Source organism: Argiope bruennichi, chromosome X1, assembly GCF_947563725.1.
Source record: "Argiope bruennichi chromosome X1, qqArgBrue1.1, whole genome shotgun sequence".
NCBI lineage: Eukaryota > Metazoa > Arthropoda > Arachnida > Araneae > Araneidae > Argiope > Argiope bruennichi.
The window spans coordinates 87,153,890-87,175,370 of NC_079162.1; the positions used below are offsets into that span (position 1 = coordinate 87,153,890).

Sequence of the window (21,481 nt, forward strand, 5' to 3'; positions counted from 1 at the left end):
TTATACAAATATCAGATGAAAAATTTTCCTAATTATTTGCTTATTTTTAATACAAATATACTAAGCGGATATGTTCTTAACACACATTCCGCTCTTTGTTATTTAGAATGAGTTTATTTAAATAAAGTAAGCAAATTTACCTTCAGTGCAGCGTTTCTTCAATCGGCATTTCGGAAGACGGAAACAATGAGCAATGTTGTAACTGATGAACAATTCATTGTTAATGTTACTTCTGATGAACAATTCATTGTTAATGTTACTTCTGATGAACAATTCATTGTTAATGTTACTTCTGATGAACAATTCATTGTTAATGTTACTTCTGATGAACAATTCATTGTTAATGTTACTTCTGATGAACAATTCATTGTTAATGTTACTTCTGATGAACAATTCATTGTTAATGTTACTTCTGATGAACAATTCATTGTTAATGTTACTTCTGATGAACAATTCATTGTTAATGTTACTTCTGATAAACAATTCATTGTTAATGTTACTTCTGATGAACAATTCATTGTTAATGTTACTTCTGATGAACAATTCATTGTTAATGTTAGTTATCCCACAAATTAATTGATCCGTACTTCTAAAGAAAAAACAGTTTTCGTGTATTGTTTCACAACAAAGAATAAAAAGGATAAAATTTGTCGCGAATTTATTCGAGTGGAAAACTTTAATTTCGAAATTCTACAAAAGCATGGAAACTTCTTTTATACGCTTGATTTGTTTCATGTTCCATATGATAGAATTTTACAATGAATTTTTCACTCCATTTCTGGAATTTTGTACATCCATGGGTTCTCAACGACTTATTATTTTAAAATTTTTAGAACTTAATTATCAGTTAATCGATTCATTTCAATTAAATTTTGATTCCGGTTTAGGAGGCGGTGCTTAGTCCGAGAAAAAGACAAAATTCAAAAATATTTATAATTACGAATTACAAATTAAAGAATAAAAAGCAGAGAAAAATAATTAAAGAAAACCCGATAACACGCATTTATTAGGGTTCTAAAAAATATCAAAAATATGGAGGTCAAAATAAAATCATAAAAGCGTGAGGTACTAAAAACAATACGATATTGAAATTAAAAGACAATGAATAAATATCGCAAGAAAATTCTTACACATTCTTTAAACTTAAAACACATTATGAACACGATTCAAATTCCAATTTATTTAGAGCATTTCTATCAGAGCATAAGAGTTTTACAATTTTGTTTTAATCTCCATACTTTTGATAAAATCTTCTATTTTAACTTTATCGTATAAGAAGTATAGAAAAAGTATTATAAGCGCCAAAAAATTCGAACTCGAGATTTTGACGATTTTTTTAGTTATATTAACGCCCCGTTTGAAGCAACACTAGGGCTAGTTTGGGACGGACCTCGTCATTTTGAACCGCGGTCAGATGACGAGTACGACATCTGAGCTGGTACCCCCCTCTCCACACCACACCACACCAGCGGGAGGACGTTTGGTCAGGACGGATTTAACGTGCAACAGACCCCCTTACACGACGGTTCTTCGGTGGAATCGGGTCTCGAACCTGAAACCATCCGGTTCCGAAGCCGAGACCTTACCACCAGGCCACCGCGTCCCCCCCCCCTGTGCATCTAAAACACAACAGTTAAGAACTTGTAACCAATTAACTTTTTCGACCTCTTCGAAAAATGCGTATCTAAATTGTCATCAACGTATATATATTATATAAATATAATAATTATAAATACAATAATTAAACAATTATTATATAAATATAATAATTATAAATACAATAATTAAACAATTATTATATAAATATAATAATTATAAATACAATAATTAAACAATTATTATATAAATATAATAATTATAAATACAATAATTAAACAATTATTATATAAATATAATAATTATAAATACAATAATTAAACAATTATTATGTAAATATAATAATTATAAATACAATAATTAAACAATTATTATGTAAATATAATAATTATAAATACAATAATTAAACAATTATTATATAAATATAATAATTGTCATTGAGTAAACTCGTCATAACCCAAAATGTTTTTCCCCCATGACGAGTATACCCATCAAAAACAATTAACTTAAAATTATGAAAAACTCATTTTTCAAAAAAATCGAAAACACGGTTACTAAATTTTAATAATCCCACAATCAAACGACATTGTTAGCATCTCTTTATATGTCTTTTTTTTATCAAATACCGTTAAACACACACGCACGTAAGAACTAAACATTTTCTAATTTATTTCTGCACTAAATATAACAATAAAATAAAATTGTTGCCTCAGGTATTCCAGAATTAAAGAAATCCACAAATGAAAATTTTATTTTTATATCTAACACGAAATGGAACGTTGGGAGAAAGGTGTTATCGCGAAATTTTATGTTTCCCACATTACATAAAAAAGGTCATTTTTACGATCCTCTCCAGTCTATAAAAGTGAATAACATGAATTGGTTTATCGTTCTCCTGGCATAAACGAGACATATCTTTTCTTATATTATCTAACTGAAAGACAATACTGTCTCATGGGGCTAATATAATGCAGTAAAACACACTACAAAGCAAATAGCATTTTGTATTTTAGCTGCGATCCATCTACCCGTAGTTACAACTTTTAAAGCATCCCTCCCCCATACTTTTTTTTTAATTTCTGGTATAGGAAGTTAAAGAAAATACTGCAATCGTCAAACAATTCGATCTGGATATTTGAACAAATTTTCGCATTTCAGATCCTTATGAATCCGATAAACACAGGGTGGTTATAATTAAAGTTCCATTTTCAAATGGTCATAAAAGGAAAACTACTGGACCAAATGTTATCAAACTTGATAATAATTTAAAGGGAATTTCTTTTCAGCCAAAAAAACTCACCATCAAGGGAGAAATGGCGCTGTATGCAATATTGTTAAGCAAAATAGGACATGAAGACACCAGTTTAACCGTTTCTAAGGCCGTGGGAAGTATGCTTCCCATCAAATTTATCAATACTTGTATGAAATTATGTAGGTTGGCAAAAGTTCTGACAAATTGTTTTAGAAAGACAGAAACTTAGATGCTTCAGTTCTTTATCTCACATGTGTCTCGGTCTGTCACTTAATTATTAACTAACCAAATTAATTAATCAAATTAAATTTATCTAATAAGCTAAATGAATCCCTTTTCTTCTTCTAATTTCAAGCCTAAAAATATTTTAACATAATATGACTAGAAAAAAATGGCCCTTTAAAGGGTTAAAATGTGTTTAATCTTTTCTGAAACGTGTTACAAACCATGTTCAATGTGGCGTCTACCATTTTCTGAAAGCAAGTTAAATCACATTACTGCATTCTCAACAGTAGCTCTTAACATATCAGGGGGAATGTTACGCACATGTCGGTGTATTGCTTCTATCAGTTCCGCCAAATTGTTTAGATTATCACCATAAACAGCGCTTTTGAGATAACACACATTGAACATGCTTTGTAACACGTTTCAGAAACGATTAAAAACATTTTAAACCGATGTCTTCATGTGCTATTTTGCTTAGCAATATTGCATACAGCGCCATTTCACACCTGGTGGTGAATTTTTTCACTTTTTTTTTTTTGGCGGAAAAGAAATTTCTACGACCTCCTTTAAACTATTACCAAATTTGATAACATTTGGTCCAGTAGTTTTCCTTTTATGACCATTTCAAAGTGGAACTTTAATTATAACCACACTGTATTTTTGAAGTATGTCTATGAAAATGATAATTGAAAATGCTTTCAAAATTCAATTTGGTACGAGATTTTTACACCCTATTTTTAGATTTATATTGAATTTTGAACATAATTCATGCACAGTAAGTTTGATTGCATGCATATTTGTCCGACTGCAACAGGGTGCATAGTGAGAAACTGCCTCAAAAATTAATTTTAAGCACTTTTTAAGCACCTTAGCCCAAAAAATTAAACACCTTTGTAAAGTATGCATACGTAACAATGTATTTTCTAAGCATAGTATTTTTTTTTGTTGTTGTTTTATAAACAATGTATAGTTTTTATTGAAAAAAAAGTTATTATAAAAATTAATTTTAAATGCTTATTTTTTTTTAAATTTTAATATTTATTTCTGTACTTACACAACATCTTCTATTGCAAAATTGTCTTTTTGAATTTGACAAAAGTATACAAATGATCATAAGAATGAAAAAAAAAAAAAAAACTATTAATACGAAATAAAAATTAATAATTAACTTTTATAAGATTAACAATAAAGATCTGTGAGCTTTTCTACCATTTCTTAAAATTAAAATAAAATATCAGATAGATACAACATTTCTGAAAATGTCGATAGTAATGCAGAAGGCCAGCATGACCACAAACTTAGTATTTTTATATAAGCAACAACAACTAAGCTCCAACATGGAGCTTAGTTGGGATAGAAAGTGCAAATTTCTTCATGCATTGACTCATTCTAGCAAGTAATTTTATTTGCAATCCTATAAAGCTAAGAAATAGAGCATTCCTATGACTATCATCATACGACTGGCAAAACTGCCATGAAATTGATGATAGTACAATGCCATGTTCTAAATAAGTTTTTTAAATCATTTTTTAATAGAAAATAACAGCAGCGTTCACAAATGATCAGACTAAAAAGAAATTGTCTTATTGCCTCTTATTTCTAAAGTGTAGTAAAAGTCTTTTTTTGAATATTTAACGTTCCTAAAATTTATTGAAAACCTGCTTTTTAAACTATAAAAAGAAAAAAAAAATGTCAGGAGAAACGTTATATATATTTTACGAAGAAGTGAAAATGCTTTAACAAGTCCTAGTTTTCATAAATAACGGAAACAAATTAATAAAGAAAAATAATCAGCCCTGTAGTTAGAAACAAAACGGAAATAAATCAGCCACAGCGTCTACCCAAAACTTTCTCGCCTATTGCCAGGAAATGCCTTGTGTGGCACTTGCCTACTACAGCTACGGAATATTAACACTATGCGCGAATTAAATATTTTTACTGACTCTATCGTGTGATCGTTGCCAACTGTTTTAGTTTTAATCTCTGGCAGGCGGTTGAAAGAATCCGAAGTTTAGTTTTTTAGTTTTAGTTATATTAACGTCCCGTTTTAAGCAACACTAGGGATATTTTGGGACGGACCTCGTCATTTTGAACCGCGGTCAGATGACGAGGACGACACCCGAGCTGGCACCCGCCTCTCCACACCAGTGGGAAAACGTTTGGTCATAAAGGATTGAACGTGCAACAGACCCCCTTACACGACAGTTCTTCGGTGCAACCGGGTCTCGAACCTGAAACCCTACGGCTCACAAGCCGAAACCTTACCACCAGACCACCGCGGCCCTGAAAGTATCCAAACAGTAAATTTAGGTTTTAGACACATTCTTCCCAACTGTTTAAAACAAAAATTGACTCAAAAGTACACTTGTCACAAATTTGATATATTTAATTACATTTTTGAGTTATCGCGCCTATATATTTCTGAAAGAACAGACCAACATGCGGTGAACCCCTTGTTGGATTTGGCAGATGTTTATACAATAGATATTAAATCTGTCTACCAAATGTTAACGATCTAGCTCTCTTCGTTTTGTAATTACCATGCTAACTTGTATTCGAACAGCCGGACAGATAAACAGATTTCCTCTGAAAGGATGTTGCGGAAAATTTGATCGCAACTTCAAGTTTGATGTGAAGACCGTACACCAAATTTCATCCATCTAGCTCAAAGAGTATCTCTGTTTTCTTTGTCACAGATAGACATTTTCCGAAAATGTGTTTTCGAATTCAAGGAGGTATGAAACGCGGGTATCCATTAAAATCTCGAGCACGAATTTTTTTTTGACGACTGCAATATTTTCTCTAAATTTCGTATAAGTAAAAAGGCCAACAGAAGCACTTTTTTTAAAAAAAAAAAAAAGTCTTTCTTGAAACCAGCTCGAGACAATATATCGCATTGCTTCAAAATTTAACAAATGAAGAATTTTATTCAATGAACATGTTATAATTTTTTTTAAAGTTTAAATAAAAGCAAAGAAAGCATCCCACCCCCTTTTACTACAATTTTAACAACTGCGGAATAATACGATTCAACGATTTGAAGAAACAATATCATTTTGAATTTCATTATAATAAAAATCTTTGTTATAAACTGCATACAAAACTAATTTTTCAGAAATTATTTAAAAAAATTACATTCAACCAAACAATATTTTTATTTTTCATTATTTATATTATTTTTAAACGTTAAAGCGGTGTTAATTTTTATGCGATAATATGCTTTGATGTTATGATAAAAACACATTAAAATTATATTTTTAAAATAAACTTCGAATTAAAAGTTTGAGAAATCCATTCTTAGTGTGTTTTTAATACTCAAAAAATAACCTCCCAAATTTCATGCTCCTAACTTCAATGGCTTTTTTGCTGGGCGTTACTCAGGACAAGATTTTATACATAGACAGAAGATTTCATTGGGTTAAAAATTTCTATAAAAATTATAAAAAGAAAAGAATTACTATAAAATGATAAAATCTAAATCCTGAAAAAAAAAATTGTAAAAAAACTTTTGTTAAATAAAAAAAAAATATTTAAGTATCAGATCCAACGGGTTTTTTTTTTTTGGTTTTGGTTTTTTTTTTTTGTTTTCTTAACCAAAACAAATTTGGCAAGATTAGTTCAACAAATAAAAATGCTCAAATGGTTGGGGACATACAAAAAACACAGCGAAAGATTTCACGATCATTGAAAATTTAAGGTTTCAAGTTAAAATTTCATCATACTGGATTTCACGCGATCGACTAACGTAATTTCATACCGCAATTAATTACAATTCAATATAAGTACAGTTGAATACCTGTAGTAGGTCGTTCAAGCAATTGCTCCAAAATGAAACATTAGTGAGAAGAATGAATATGTTAGATATATCTTTTTAGCGCATCAAATTCATCCTGCTATTTTATATTTTCCGTTGATCGGACCATATCACATTCTTCTTTAACAACACATAAAACTTTAATATGTACTCACCAGGCATAACTTAAAGAAATTCTTCAACATCTAAAACATTAAAAATTGAAAGTGGAATGTTTTTCGATTCGCAATAAGTATGACATTTCGTACTGCCCCTTCCAGATAACTATTCCAATATTTCAACCACTTAACCGTTTTATTTTCTTTATCTAATCAGATGACACCTTCTATTTTGGGAATATTTTCTTATTTTGATTCAAATGGAAATCCATTGAATACTTGACTTATCTATGTATTTGAAGTAATTTTAATATAATCGCTATGAATGGTTTATTTTTTGCTTACAACTATCAAAATTCGGTAAATCGATGCACGTCGATCGGGCAAAACAGTTAAGGGGTTAATAAATGGAAAAATACATTGTGGGAAAAAAAAGGAGCAAAAAAAAAAAAAAAAAAAAAAACCGGAAAGGGGGGAAAAATTAATTAAGCGTTATCTTAATATGTGCTGGAACCCTTGGAATACTTCATCGAATTCTTCCCCTTTGTTGATTTTCTTTTTTTTTTTTTTTATACATCCGGTAAACAACCATGATTTCGAATTATCATATATTATCTTGTGGGGAAACAAAACGAAAAGCTTTCTTCGTCTTCACGAGAAAATTAAGCACTTTTAAAGGATCATTTCTGAAAATTAAGTACTTTTAAGGTGCTTAAAAATAGTTTTCAAATTTAAGCACTTTTTATGACGCTACGCACCCTGTGTAAGCGAACACGAAAACTACAAAACATGAAGAAATGAAATCTGACAAACAGTTTTAGCATCTAAAATGTACATCCGTATCAAATTTTGAATCAAGTCCTTGTACATGTACCGTCTGTCGGTCTGTACATCCACATGTATATAAATGAGATAATACAAAAACTTATGCAATTGAAATTTGTCATGTGATCTTGTAACTAAAATCGTAGTTCTATGCCATATTTTGGTTTCAGACAATCGGGAAAAAAAGGCGTTTAAAACGCATATTCGATTTTTGTTCACTATACTACGAAGCACAAAACGCGCATGAGTGGTACTGTGAAAATAAAAATCGCAGCATTTGAAGCGTTCACGGCCCAAAGTCCACGATCTCAATTCAAAGTCAAAGATCTCAATTGAAATCATCAGAGGTTTCTTTTGTAACAGCGAAGGCGTTCTGGTTTAGTTATAGTAACGTCCTGTTTTAAAGCAACATAGGGTTATTTTGGAACGGTCCTCGTCATTTTGAACCGCGGTCAGATGACGAGGACGACACCTGAGCTGGCACCCCCTCCCCATACCACACCATACCAACAGGAGGACGTTTGGTCCGGACGGATTTAACGTGCACCAGACCTGCTTACACGACAGTTCTTCGGTGAAATCGGGTCTCGAACCCGAAACCTTCCGGTTCCGAAGCCGAGACTTTACCACCAGGCCACCGCAGCCCAAGGGCGTTCTGGATTAAAGACAATTATGAATGTAGTCAGAGAAAGCGTAAAAGAACTAATTAACATACAAAAGTTACTTTTGACAAACTATAAAATCTGATTTATCTGGATTAAGTTATTTATTACTGTACATGAATCTTTTGTATTCCTGAATGACTATATCCCCAAAAGGATTAACTATCATACACACAGAAAGACAGAATGAGCTGGTAAATGACAGAAATCAAATAACTTAAGCAAGAAAGGAGCAGCTTAAGCACAATAGTTGACTGTCAACCACGATGGAGTACATGATTGTTATATTTCTTCAAAATAATTGGTACATCACGTGAATACAAAGAAACAGAAAAAAGAATTTCGCGTTCGCGATGAACGATTTTCTTGCAGTCCTGTTTCCAACAACAAAAATTAAATCCTTACAATAAATGATAAAGTAAAAATAGATTGAAGAAAAATAATATATCACTTTGATGTATCTGTTTTCAAGTGAAAAGTAAATATTAGCATCGAAATTTTAAAGAAAATAATCAACAGCTTTTAATAAAATGATGCAGGCTATTAAACCTTGGTTTTCGACGCAGACTTTCAAAGTATATATATATATATATATATATATATATATATATATATATATCATATAAAGTAAAAAGATATTATTACCGTTTTCTGAGTTGTCATTCAGAAGATATTTTTAATAGTTTTATTCAACATTTCACTTTAGTATAACATTTTTGAACTGTCGCGAGACTCACCCGTGACTCACATCTGCTATGTAATTAAATTGTTCATTCTCTTACAGTTACGAGATAATAAAGAAGAGGTCATAAGCAGATGATCCGAATCAAAAACGTAAATCTTAACAGTGCACGTGTTAAAAGTACATCGACTGAATTAAAAAGAACAAAATCACAGCACAGCGATGCTGATAGCAATACCATGAAAACGATGTCAACAATATTAAATAGCATCAGCTAAAGTACCATGAGCACTGAAAAACAAAAAGCATTATTACTACAACTGCATAGCGTTTGAAAGAACACATGGCGACAAAAAATATGAAACCCTATTCGGGAGCACGCACTCATACATGACGTTATGAAATATTGCATTTGACAGCTATAACAATAAGAGAATCAATCTGGTAGCCATAATAGAATTGTATTAATATTCTTCTGAGAGTGGAGAAACCATCTGGAAGGAGATTTGCTGAAAATACTTCGAAAATGTTTCACAATGTTCACTGAAATTCACAAAATCCTTCCAATGGCGAGACTGCTAAAGACAGACAGACATCCCCCATTGATAAACCATCAATGATGTCTGACTGTTTAGAAGATTGGCGGTCTATATCCGGAAATGCTTCGGACTATATCAGGAAATCGGAATAGATTATACATTAATTAACCCTTTCTAGGGTAGTGGGAAGTACGCTTACCACCAAATTTATCAATATTTGTATGAAATTATGCAAGTTGGCATATGTTCTGACATTTTTTTTAACAAAGACAGAAACTTAGAGGCTTCAGTTCTTTATCTTACACAAAATGATGTGCCTTGATTTGTTACTTAATTATTGATTAACAAAATTAATTAATTAATCAAATTAAATTTATCTAATAAGTTAAATGAATCCCTTTTCTTATTCTAATTTCAAGCCTACAAATATTTTAACATGACTAGAAAAAAAATGGCCCTTTAAAGGGTTAAATAGAAAGATCTTTTCCCGTGTCCAGTTTCAAGATCCAGTATTAAAACTGGTATAATTCAAATTTCTCGGAACATTACATTTGAATGATGTATACAACAAACAACTCGTTAAAATAAATTTAACAAATACAACAATAACAACTAAAAAGATTTAAAATATTTTAAACAAATATAGCATGAATAAAGTTTAATTCTGAAGTAGAAAGTTGATATTGCAAGCTGTTTCGGAACAATAAGTCTAATATTTGAGAAATCTCCAATTCCAATTCCTTTTACTACCTCCCTCTTTTGCCCTAAAGACGACAAAAAAAAAAAAAAAAAAAAAAAATGCAGGGGAAATACATAAAGGCTGTTTGGAACGACAAAATTTCAGGGATAGTGCGGACAATTTAGAACTTTTTCAAGGTAGTTCAGAAATGTCGAAAAAGATGCTGTGAAAATGCGTCTGCAATATTACAATATTTATAAAGAGGATTTTTTTTTTTTTTAATCCTTCAAAATTATTCTAGAGCCTATATAAAAAAATAAATCTATATTTGAATAGGAGCCCCCCCCCCAAAAAAAAAAAATCACCATAGGCACTAGAAGATTGGAGGATCACAATTGAAGAATCCACGAGCAAAGCGACTAGAAATTCCTGCAAGGAAATGGAATTTTAGATCATATAATAATGCATGAATTGAAGAAAACGGAAATGGAAAAACAAGACCGTTACTGTGAATGGCCATCACCGATTTTTACTGCAATGCACATTTTCTTTGTATCGCACAGTTTATGGACGTGGGGGTTGTTTTACGATAAAATTCAAAACAGAAGATAGAGACAGCCAAAAATCCAAAAGTTACCATCAAAATGCTATTACATTCCGCGATTCACAGTCTGTTTCGAGAATTGTTGGCTCTTCTTAATATTATTTTTATTTGCCACCGAACTCATAAACTAGAAAATAAAGTATACCATTCTTGGAATATGCGATTTTATACTTTTGAACTTGATAAGCTTCATCACTTGCGGTGGCAAGAAATTCACACGCGGCGCGCCAAAACAGTCCACTGTAACTCGCAGCGAGGTCACACAAAGTATCTGCTACCTAATAGAAATCGGAAAAAGATTCATGTCTTTTAAATAAAATATTTTGTTTTTTTTATCTAAGACTGTCCTCCTGAAAACTGTGTTACGGCAAACAAATTCAGTCGACGGGTCGCGAACATCATTTTTACTTATGGCACAATTGCCTGCTGATGTGTGTATCACGTATGGCGATTTTGCGATAAAAAATATCGACGCACGTGGCATGTCTTTCAATCTCAAGTACTTAATACGCGGACCAATTCGACGACACCGAGTCATCTTCAACAACAAACGTCAAACAACGTGACACTATACATATATACGGAATCCAAGAGTCCATGTAAATTATAACTTCTTTAAAGACAACAAATATTAACGTATACAGAAAACCATACCACATAATTTCGAATGAAGCTACTTAAAGGGTAAAAACATATGAATCATCAAAAAAAAAAAAAAATTAAAGAACGCAAATCTATCCGGGCTAAAAGTCATACCTGGTCAAACATTGTGTAAAAAAGTTCAGTAAAATGTTACAAAATAGACTATGTTCTACAACTGTTTACTACGCATGCTTCAATCAAATAATTTCCTTCCTTTTAACCCTTTGCACACGGAAAAGTAATTCGATGCATAATTATTCAAATAATAAAGGTTTGTTGTTCTGCAAAATAAATATGCATAATTGTTTTCGAAGTTTGAAGTCGAATTTCTTTGAAAAATTTATCTACATCTTTTTACCATTCTGCAGGCGTTTTTAACAATCATAATTGAAAAATGAAAAATAAAAAGTCAAAATGATGCATCGTCTTGAATGGTAAGTGAGAGGCCCCATCCGTGAGCAACGGGCCTTGGGATTTAATTTAGCCATCTACCAATTACAAGCTTTTGATACTAATTCGCGAAGATTCAAAGAAACGATACGTAATTAAATACTGTTACTACACTGAATTATTGCTATTACATCAATCCTGTTACCACAGAAAAACAAAATGTAGCAACTCATGCAACTACAGCTACTTTCAGTGGCAGGGAAAACCAAAAGCAAAAAAAAAAGTGAGCCAACATTGAAAATTCCTGTTTGAAGACATTTAGGCTAAAATTCTTCAAATATTCTTTTAAACATATTTTTGAACGAAATTCCAAAGACAATTTTTTAAAATTTCTATTTATTTGTTTTGTTTCTCTACAATATCCTAGTAATTGTGTAAGAACTGGAAAACTGCCAAAATTTAAAGTTTCCTTGAAATGCTTACTAAAATATAAAAGTTATATGTTGCCATTTCACAAGAAACTGTTGACATTCATTTCGGATAAAATAATGCATAAATGACAAAAGATGCAAAAACAAAAAATATCGTTTGATAAAAAGGCGATAAAAGAAAAGGTTTCAAAAAGGTTTATTTTGTTGGTTCTTTTCGAATACCGCTATCTAGACAACGCCGGTGCTTTTATCCTTTTTCTTTTCTCTGAAAAATAAATAAATGCAGGTTTCGAATTATATTTGTAAAAAACGATGTTCAAGAAAAATGACTCGAGTTACGAAAAGTTTTTTCTTTTTCTTTTTCGAAATATTTAAATTGAAATTCTGGAAACCTTCGACGGATGAAAACGAATGGTAGAAAATAAAATGCACCAAAAAAAGTTTTAAAAAATTGGTTCAATCTAAATCAGACATTCAATCACACTTTTCGCATATCTACTTACTTCACGCTACAGTAGATCGATTAATTACGGATAGAGAAAATTAATAGAATGGAAACCTTAGCCATTCTACAAAATATTCGAATTCCTAAAAAAAATAATAGAATGCAATGGAGTATTCAATTATTTACTGCAAAAGCTGTCGCTGAAATTAATTCTTTTTAATCTAAAACTGGAATTAAGCAAACAAGCTTTTGGAGACATGCCGATATTAATCGCAATTTTTTCTAAATAACACTATATTTCGGAGGAATTTTTTTTAGGACTGAATTATTAGAATTGAATATCTTATTAATTTTCAATCTTTCAGATAGACATTCAACTACTTAAAAGATATTCTTTGTAATTATCGATGGCGACATCTTTAGCGTTCCGAGTATTTCTCAGATATTACTAAAAAAAACTTATAAAACATGGTTTCACTATTACCTAAAAGATTTTAAATGTTAAAATGTTCCAAATAAAAAGAATATTATGTTATTTGCCCTTAATAAACAGCCATTTCTTTTTATTAATATATTTGATGGAAAAGCTAGGATTTTAAAATATGGTTTAACCACGGTATTTAACCTCTTTTCTAATTAGATGGGATTTGGGGATAAGCGATTTTACTAGCAAAAGAACTGGTGTGTTATGAATTATACGAGTTTAACGCTAGAACTACCTACACCATCATTTTGATAGTTTTCACATGTCATGCTTAAGAATTTTGATATTATTTATGTATTGTTCTAGAACTTTATAACGACTTTTAATGAAATATAAGAACAATTACATATTCCTATTCAATTTCCACTCAGCCATTTTAGCTTCCATAATCAGTATGACCTATACATATTTATACCATGACCCGTCAAAATGACGGCTTTACAATTTCAAAGTTTATAATATTTTATGGATTATCTATGCAATGATGGACATCAATGTGTATTTACATTACTTTATACATAGCTTTCAGACATTTACTGGAAAAATTTGAATTACATTTTTCATATGAAATTATACTTATTGATCCAAAGTGTTCAGTAGCCGTATAATGGGATTATTTTATTCCGATTATGATTCAGTTTAGAATTAAAAGCTCTAATTGGAAATCTTATAAATGCAAATACAAACTGTTTTTCTTGGATTTTTTTTATTAATAATTAATGAATTATTACATTAAATGTTGCTTTTGTTAAATTATATTCTTTTATATACATAGACTAAGTCAAAAGTTACGATGAAAGCCATGATGATATAAAACCCATCAATTTGACGGGTGTGGTAAAACTAGGTATATATTTAATATCGGTAGTTCTAGTGTTAAGAAGTTATAATCGGATGCACTGGCACGACGATAAAAGAATTAAATCATTCATTAATTTATTTATTTTTTTAAAATCGGTTAAAGAAAATTTTTTGCGTGGTGTGGTTTTTTTTATAGAGTAAGAAATTCTTCCAGACGGTAAACCTAGTCAGAACCACGAATCAGCCGCAGAAACTTGCAGCAGTTTTGTGGTTTTGGTATGACAGTGATAATATCTCTACAGTCTTTTTTTTTTTTTTCAAGCCAGATACAGGGAAGAAAGGATTAAACTCGCTCAATTCGATCAGAGCACAAATGTGCTACGAAAATTTTCCAGACGTCTAACCCCATTTTCGGCGAAAAAACTTCCAGAAAGAGTTTAAAGAAGTTCTGAGCAGTGCCGAGCAAAATAAAATACTATCCTAAACAAAAACAAAATTATATATAATGGGGTTTTTTTTCATATAAATGAAAATTAGACATAAAAATAAATTTAATTTTCAACAGGTATTTGGAAAATTTAATTTAAAATCATTTTACATTACAATTTTGTTCGCTTATATTGAAGAATTTCTTTCGTGTATTTTGATTGTTTATGGAATCGGAAACTCCGAGTTAGAGTACAACATTATTATTCGAATATATATGAACTCCTACGCTACAATTTAATTCAAACTAAATGAATACAATTAACCCACTTGGCAATAATTTAATCCTTATCCTGCTATCTTACTCTCCTCCACAGGTTTCGCAAACTAAGACACGATTACAAAGAAGACGCGATCAAAATGGACATTCTGAATGAAGGTTTAACTGTTTCGATAAGCCCTCATTTCTGCATTTCTTACTTTGATTCATTAATCGATTTTTTTAATAGTACAAAGGCCAAATTTAGTTAAAGTCACTCACTCATTTAAAACAAACTTCACCTTCATTCTTACTAAATAATGCTTTTTAATACTTTTATTCAAAGCGTTTAACTTGCACAGGAAATAAGGGGCGGGGGGGGGGGGGAGGGGGGGAAGGGGACCAGGCGAGGTCTAAAGCATTGGCAGGAATTTTTTAAAACACTTTTGGGATTTCGAAACTATTAATATAAATTCGCAGAAATTAACAACATTTTAATTACAATGTCCCAAAATATATATATTTTTTAATTTACTAGGAATTTCTAAAACAATATGCTCATAAAAAGCAAACAACGGATGAGAGTTTATCTACTCATAATTTCTTCAGAATTTATAAAATCTTTTTAGTCCAACACCCCCAATTTTCTTGCTCTCACCAAAAAAAAAAAAAAAAAAAAATCAATAGCTAGAATCGACACTTATTATTGTATATTAACTTCATACGTGGCAAATATATATTACATTTATTTTTAAATTCTATGCGAATACAAATTTGGACGATCCATTTTCCTGTTAGGCATAAAATTATCTTTTTAAGCCAGCAAATGTTTCCCAACAATGACATTTTCAAGATTTTTTTTTTTTTTTTTTTTTTTTTTAAATCAAAACAAGGAAAACTTTTTCTTCTTGTCCCTGAATTCGGAGTTTCGTGTGGCTGAAAATTATTCGTCACGCTAAATGGATATTTTGCATGACCTTCATAACCAAAATTGGACTTCATAATTTTTTCTTGATCGGCATTGAAAAAACTTTTCGCATATATGTTTTGCAGCTATATTTTTGCAAACGAAAACACCAAACTCGCACACGGGTACTTGAAATGCACTCCCCCCTCCTTTCCTTTCGTCCGTGTTAAAAAAAAAAAAAAATTATTGCATATACATGAATTTACGCAAAAATTATCTGCTCATAGATCAAGTCTTTGAAACCATTCACACACACACACAAAAAAAATAAAAAATAATAATTAAAACTTTCAAAAGATACTTTAACAATAACTTCTTTTAAGCCATTCAAGTTACCAGAAGATAATATTATAAAAACGCTCAAATTAATTGCGTTAATTATTTAATCCCGCTAAAATAGTCAATTGAAAATCGCAATTACGAAAGAGAAAGGACAGATTTATAGAACAATTTTCAGCTGAGTCCAGAATCGATTTCAAGATCCTTTATTCTCTAAACCCAAGTTAGCATCTACAGAGGACTGTAGGCATTACAGACGATATCATCAACTATTATACCAGCTGTGTGAAAACATTTCAATCAGCGGAGTTGTGACAATATAAAACAAGAGAACGGTGATTTCAATTAATAAGATGCAATATTAATAGATTGGTTTTACTGATAATTGAGTTTAAATCGTGAATATGATTTATTTCACAAATAAAATGTTCATATTTTATAATATTATACCCATGCAAAAAAAAAAAAAAAAAAAAAAATTAGAGACCATACGCACAACGCGATTTAAAAAATTGAATTTTAATGTTACTGAAAATAAGTATGCATAATTGAAAAAACAATAAAAGTGACCCATAAGAAGTTTTAAGGATTTACAGCATGGAAATGCTTTCAAAAATAACACTATGATAGAAAACTAAATCAAGATAAATGTTTTTATGCACACAATTTTTCTTTAAAAAAATGACTGAAACAGAGAACGTTCCAACCTCCATTTAACGATTTGTACGACATAATGATCAACGAGCTCTTTTTCGTTTTACGTGACATAAAGATAACCTGATTAAGTATTCATTTGGGGATGGTCGACTACCGCCATTACTAGCCGGTATATGCTAATTAACCTCTTCGCGTGCAACGACGAATCTGATTCGTATATTCATCATAGAATTCGATACTGAATATTAATTTATTCTTTACTATAAATTAACTTAAAATTCGCATGGATGACACAGATGTCTTTAGGTTCTTACTAGATCAAAAAATAATAAAAATTCTGACACTTAATAGGAAAATAAAATTGGCCTCGCTAAATAGAAAATAAACGCAACTCAATAATAAATGGCATAGTTACATATAAAAATTGTTAAATTCTAACTAGTAAGTACAGTAAATTCAATTTTCAGAACAAATATTACAAAATATTTTTAATCATCTTTGTTTTACAAACAAACGGTACTTAAGAATTTTTTAAATCAGGATAGTGAACCATAAAGAATTTTTAAACATCATAAATAAACAATAAAAAAAGTTATGTACAAGAACAATAAAAATAGTTATGTACCAGTAAAAAGCGCTAATTGTTCATTTAAACAGTTAATCGTTCAAACGCATAATCAGAAACACATTACTAAAGACAAAAATGTCATTTCACGTTTAATATTCACAATTAATAGATAATAAAATTTGTAAAATTGCACTTAAACATCTTCAAAATACAAAATTATAAAAAAAAAATTTAAAAAATTATCAAAAAATAAAATACATAATAAAATGAATCTAAATAACAGCAGGTATTCGCGCCATTTAAAAAATTAAAAAAAACATCAAGTACTTAATAAAACAGACCTGAATCAGCAGTTTTAAATTTGACATTCATACTTTCATAGATGCCTAAACACATATTTTAAGTGTAATCTATATTACTAATATTCTAAATAAAAAAATTTAACGTCTTACCATCACCAGCGGGTTTCAAAGCCAGAAAAACGCGATCCAAAACATTGGAATTATTCTGTATAATCTGCACACCGTCGTTAATGCTTTCTTCAGTCATCTTTTAGCCGGTGCTCTCATAAACAAACACTATTTTACAGCAAACATATATCTTCGAATGTCATCATAAAAGTACATCAACAATAAAATAATCAAAGCATTGTTGAACAAACGAAGTCCAATAAACAAGAGAAAGTTTTTAACTCGAAATAAGTAATTAAAAACACAACTTATGGAGATGCCGTAGTAGACATTCGGAAACACCTGCCGTTGACTAAGTGTCAACGTACAGGATAGCTACAGCAGGTTTTTGCACCGACCGCATGGCGTTCCAACTAGAAGTCATTTATGAATGTGAGGGTTGTGGAAAAGGTCAGTTCACGCCAAGAACAATCGCCAAATTGGCTTGAATTCGCGCACATGCGATTTTCCAGGAAATGGATTAAACAGGGGGAAACGCGTTTTTGACTTGTAGGAGTAGGGTAGAGCAAAAAAATATGAAGTTTTTTCTAGACTTTAGATTTTAGTGTATAACAGAACGAAAAGAATGAGTTTGATAATTTATTAATACATTAAGACAAATTCGCATTAGATACATATGTTAAAAAACGATTCTATTTATATATGTTGTACATTCATCAAATGCAAAGTAAAATATTTCGCATATGACTAAATGCTAAATCTTTGTCCTTCAGATTTTAAATGTCGTGCATTTAACCTTTGATAGCAAGGGGTGAGACTCTCCTCCCCCCCAAAAAAAATTGCGGCTCAGTAACAAAATTTTAAATAAAATCTTCGCAAGTAATTTTTAAAATTTCTAATTATAAATAATTATTAACAACTAACCCACAGATGTACAATAAATTCTCCGTAAATTTAGAATTCGTACCAAACATATGCAAATGGTGGTAATCGCGATTCAAAGTTGTTCAGATTTGAAAAGAAAAAAATTCACTAAACTTGAAATGTCAGAATTAAGTAATATTTGCCAGCCAAATTTGAAAATTGGCATACATGATATTATTTCGTTTTTACTTACTAGTTTCGCCGCAACCGGAGAGGGGGGGGGGGCAAAGAAAGTAAAGATGCTCCAAATGTCAATCTTAAGCAACTTACGGAACTTTTCACTTTCTTGTATGCGAGGTATAGAAAAAGTATTGTAATCGTAAAAAAAAAAAAAAAAAAAAAAAAAAAAAAAAAAATCCAATTCGAGATTTTGAGGAATTTCCACGTTTCATACCACTCTGAGTTCAAAAAATACATTTTTGGCATTGTGTTTGTTTGCGAACACGACAACTCAAATACGCTTTGAGCTAAACGAATGAAATTTGGTATATGGACTTAAGACCAAATTTGTAGATTTCTTTCAGAATTTGGACGAAGTCCATAAAGAGAAGATCTGTCTGTCTGGCTATTCGAGTACAACTGAACACGATAACTATAAAACATAAAGAGCTAGATAGATAAAATTTGGAACACCGTAGAATCTAAAATGTATACTCTTATCAAATTTTCAAAACTAAATCTAAGTGTTGACGTCTGTCGGTCTTACTATTGCATGAATGTAAATGCAAATCATTGAAATCCGGTATGCGATCATGGCTATTGTTTCATGTCAAATTTTGATTTTAATCGTTTGGAGAAAAGACGTCCTAAATATACATTGGCGCAATAGATTCGGTAAAAATTGTTGGATTCACGCCAAAGATCTGCATTTCGTAATTATTGTGCGCCAATGACATTCAAAGCATTCGCTGTCTTAACAAAGATCAACAATTGTATACAGGTTTATCATTTAAAGTATTGATCCGGAACTTTTTCTCTCCGTATCAAACTAAATCAGTCAACGGGTTGAGCGTCTGTCAGCCTGTGTATTCGCATGCAGGTAAACGCAACAAAAACGCAAAAATATAGACAAATGAACTTTCGTAAATAACGTCTTAATAAAATCATAACTTTCTGTTTAATCGGTCGAAAAAAAAGTTTTCAATAGTCTTCCAAAATGAACATTCGGTTTTCTTTACCATTCTACTGCAACAAAAAACGTTCATGTGCGGGACTTTGAAAATAAAAATCTGAGCACTCGTGGTGTTCATGATATGGCCCAGTGTCTCTAATTTTATATGGAGGAAAGTGGAATAACATCTTTACCACAAGTTATACGAGAAAATTTCAGAGAGATCACTCCCGCTGGTTTAAGATTTGAGTGATTCAAATTTCACTTCAAGCCGTATTTCATTTTAAAATCGAGGTAAATCGAAATTTTCCCAGATTACCGAGTTTTTTGTTGTGTAAATTTTTACTTAACTCGGCTTGTTTTACATTGGTAAAGATGGAAATGAGTAATATACTTTCCACTCACTTCTTGATGTACAAGATTTCAAAACTCTAGAACACTAACATATTTTCGATGATAACACTATTATTTTAATAGTTTAAAAAATAATTATTATCTATTAATCAAATAAATTAATTAAATTTTGATTCCATACTAGTTTCGCCATCTGGTGCCCGATTTGAGGACAACTGTTATCAAAATTCTACAATATTTATAAAAATCAAAATCAAAAAACAATTAAATAAAAATCCTACTTTTGAGGACATTTATAAAAATTGTTTTTATTAAATTTCGCTTTTTCATGGGAATATTTTAAAAGCAGGGTCAACAATAGCTGGAGAATTTTTCCATGAATTTATTGTAATTATCGTACTCGGGTAATAGCAAAAAGGTTTTAAACATCTGGAGAATTTTGGGAGTTTAGTCTTTATCGGGTAATAATTGGTGAATGAAATAGATTAATATTGATCATCTGTATCTAATATAAATTCTAATTCATAAAAATAGACACTCCATGTGAATATAAAATATAATAAATGTATTTTTAATAAAATAAATTAATCGTATAAATAATAATTAATATAAATTAAACTAAAAATTATAAATTAATAATATTTTTTAAGAATCAAAGTGTAAAAGGAGAGGAAAGGAAAAAATAACCGCCCAACGTGGGGCTCGAACCCACGACCCCGAGATTAAGAGTCTCGTGCTCTACCGACTGAGCTAGCCGGGCTTGCAACAAAGAACTATTTTCTGACTTTTCTCTACTTCACATCTGTGGTTTCCCATCGGTAAAATCTGTTTCTTTCATTCGCTTGACTGAATACTGCAACTCTAGATAACTACAATGTTCTTGTAATGCGCGTTTTTTTTTTTTAAATTTTAATCTAGAGATTAAGATTTTTTTTTTTTTTTTCGTTTACTAATAGAAAAAATTTGATAAAAATTTGTCGATTATTTTCTTAGGAACAGGATTTTCTCGCTAAACAAAACCAAAATTAACCACAAATTATTTTTAGTATCCCCTTACTACGTAATGCTTTAAAATTTGGTGGAAGCAATCTCAATTCGAATTTAACGTCTAAAATAAAAAGCACCTCAAGTATGAGAATGGAAAGTCAACAATCTTACACAGATTTGTTACAATACATAACGATAGGAGGAAGTGTAGTTAAAGTTTCTTTTTTCCCACCGACAAGTCACATAATCGAAAGGCAAATCAGTTGCAGATGATACATTGTATAATGCAGCTGGTCCACTGACCAATCTTACGATGTGCAATGGTCAGTTATTCATTTTTTTCCCCCATATAGTCAACTGCCAAAGCGGC

At 30.7% G+C, this 21,481-nt stretch overlaps 1 protein-coding gene and 1 non-coding gene across 4 annotated transcripts in view; both read right to left on the reverse strand.

Moving 5' to 3' along the window:
- LOC129958185 (H(+)/Cl(-) exchange transporter 3-like) overlaps window positions 1-21,481 on the reverse strand; it is a 96,091-nt gene that overhangs the window by 50,067 nt on the left and 24,543 nt on the right. The window contains exon 1 of one of the 3 annotated variants that reach the window (XM_056070456.1): window positions 17,778-18,143. The exons of the other annotated variants lie outside the window; for them this stretch is intronic. Coding sequence (XP_055926431.1) covers window positions 17,778-17,874 — 97 coding nt within the window. The 5' untranslated portion in view covers window positions 17,875-18,143. Of the gene's footprint in view, window positions 1-17,777; window positions 18,144-21,481 lie in introns of those variants that run through there. 3 annotated transcript variants of the gene reach the window in all.
- Window positions 20,812-20,884, reverse strand: Trnak-cuu (transfer RNA lysine (anticodon CUU)). The gene has a single exon. It is a non-coding gene; the product is annotated as a tRNA-Lys (tRNA).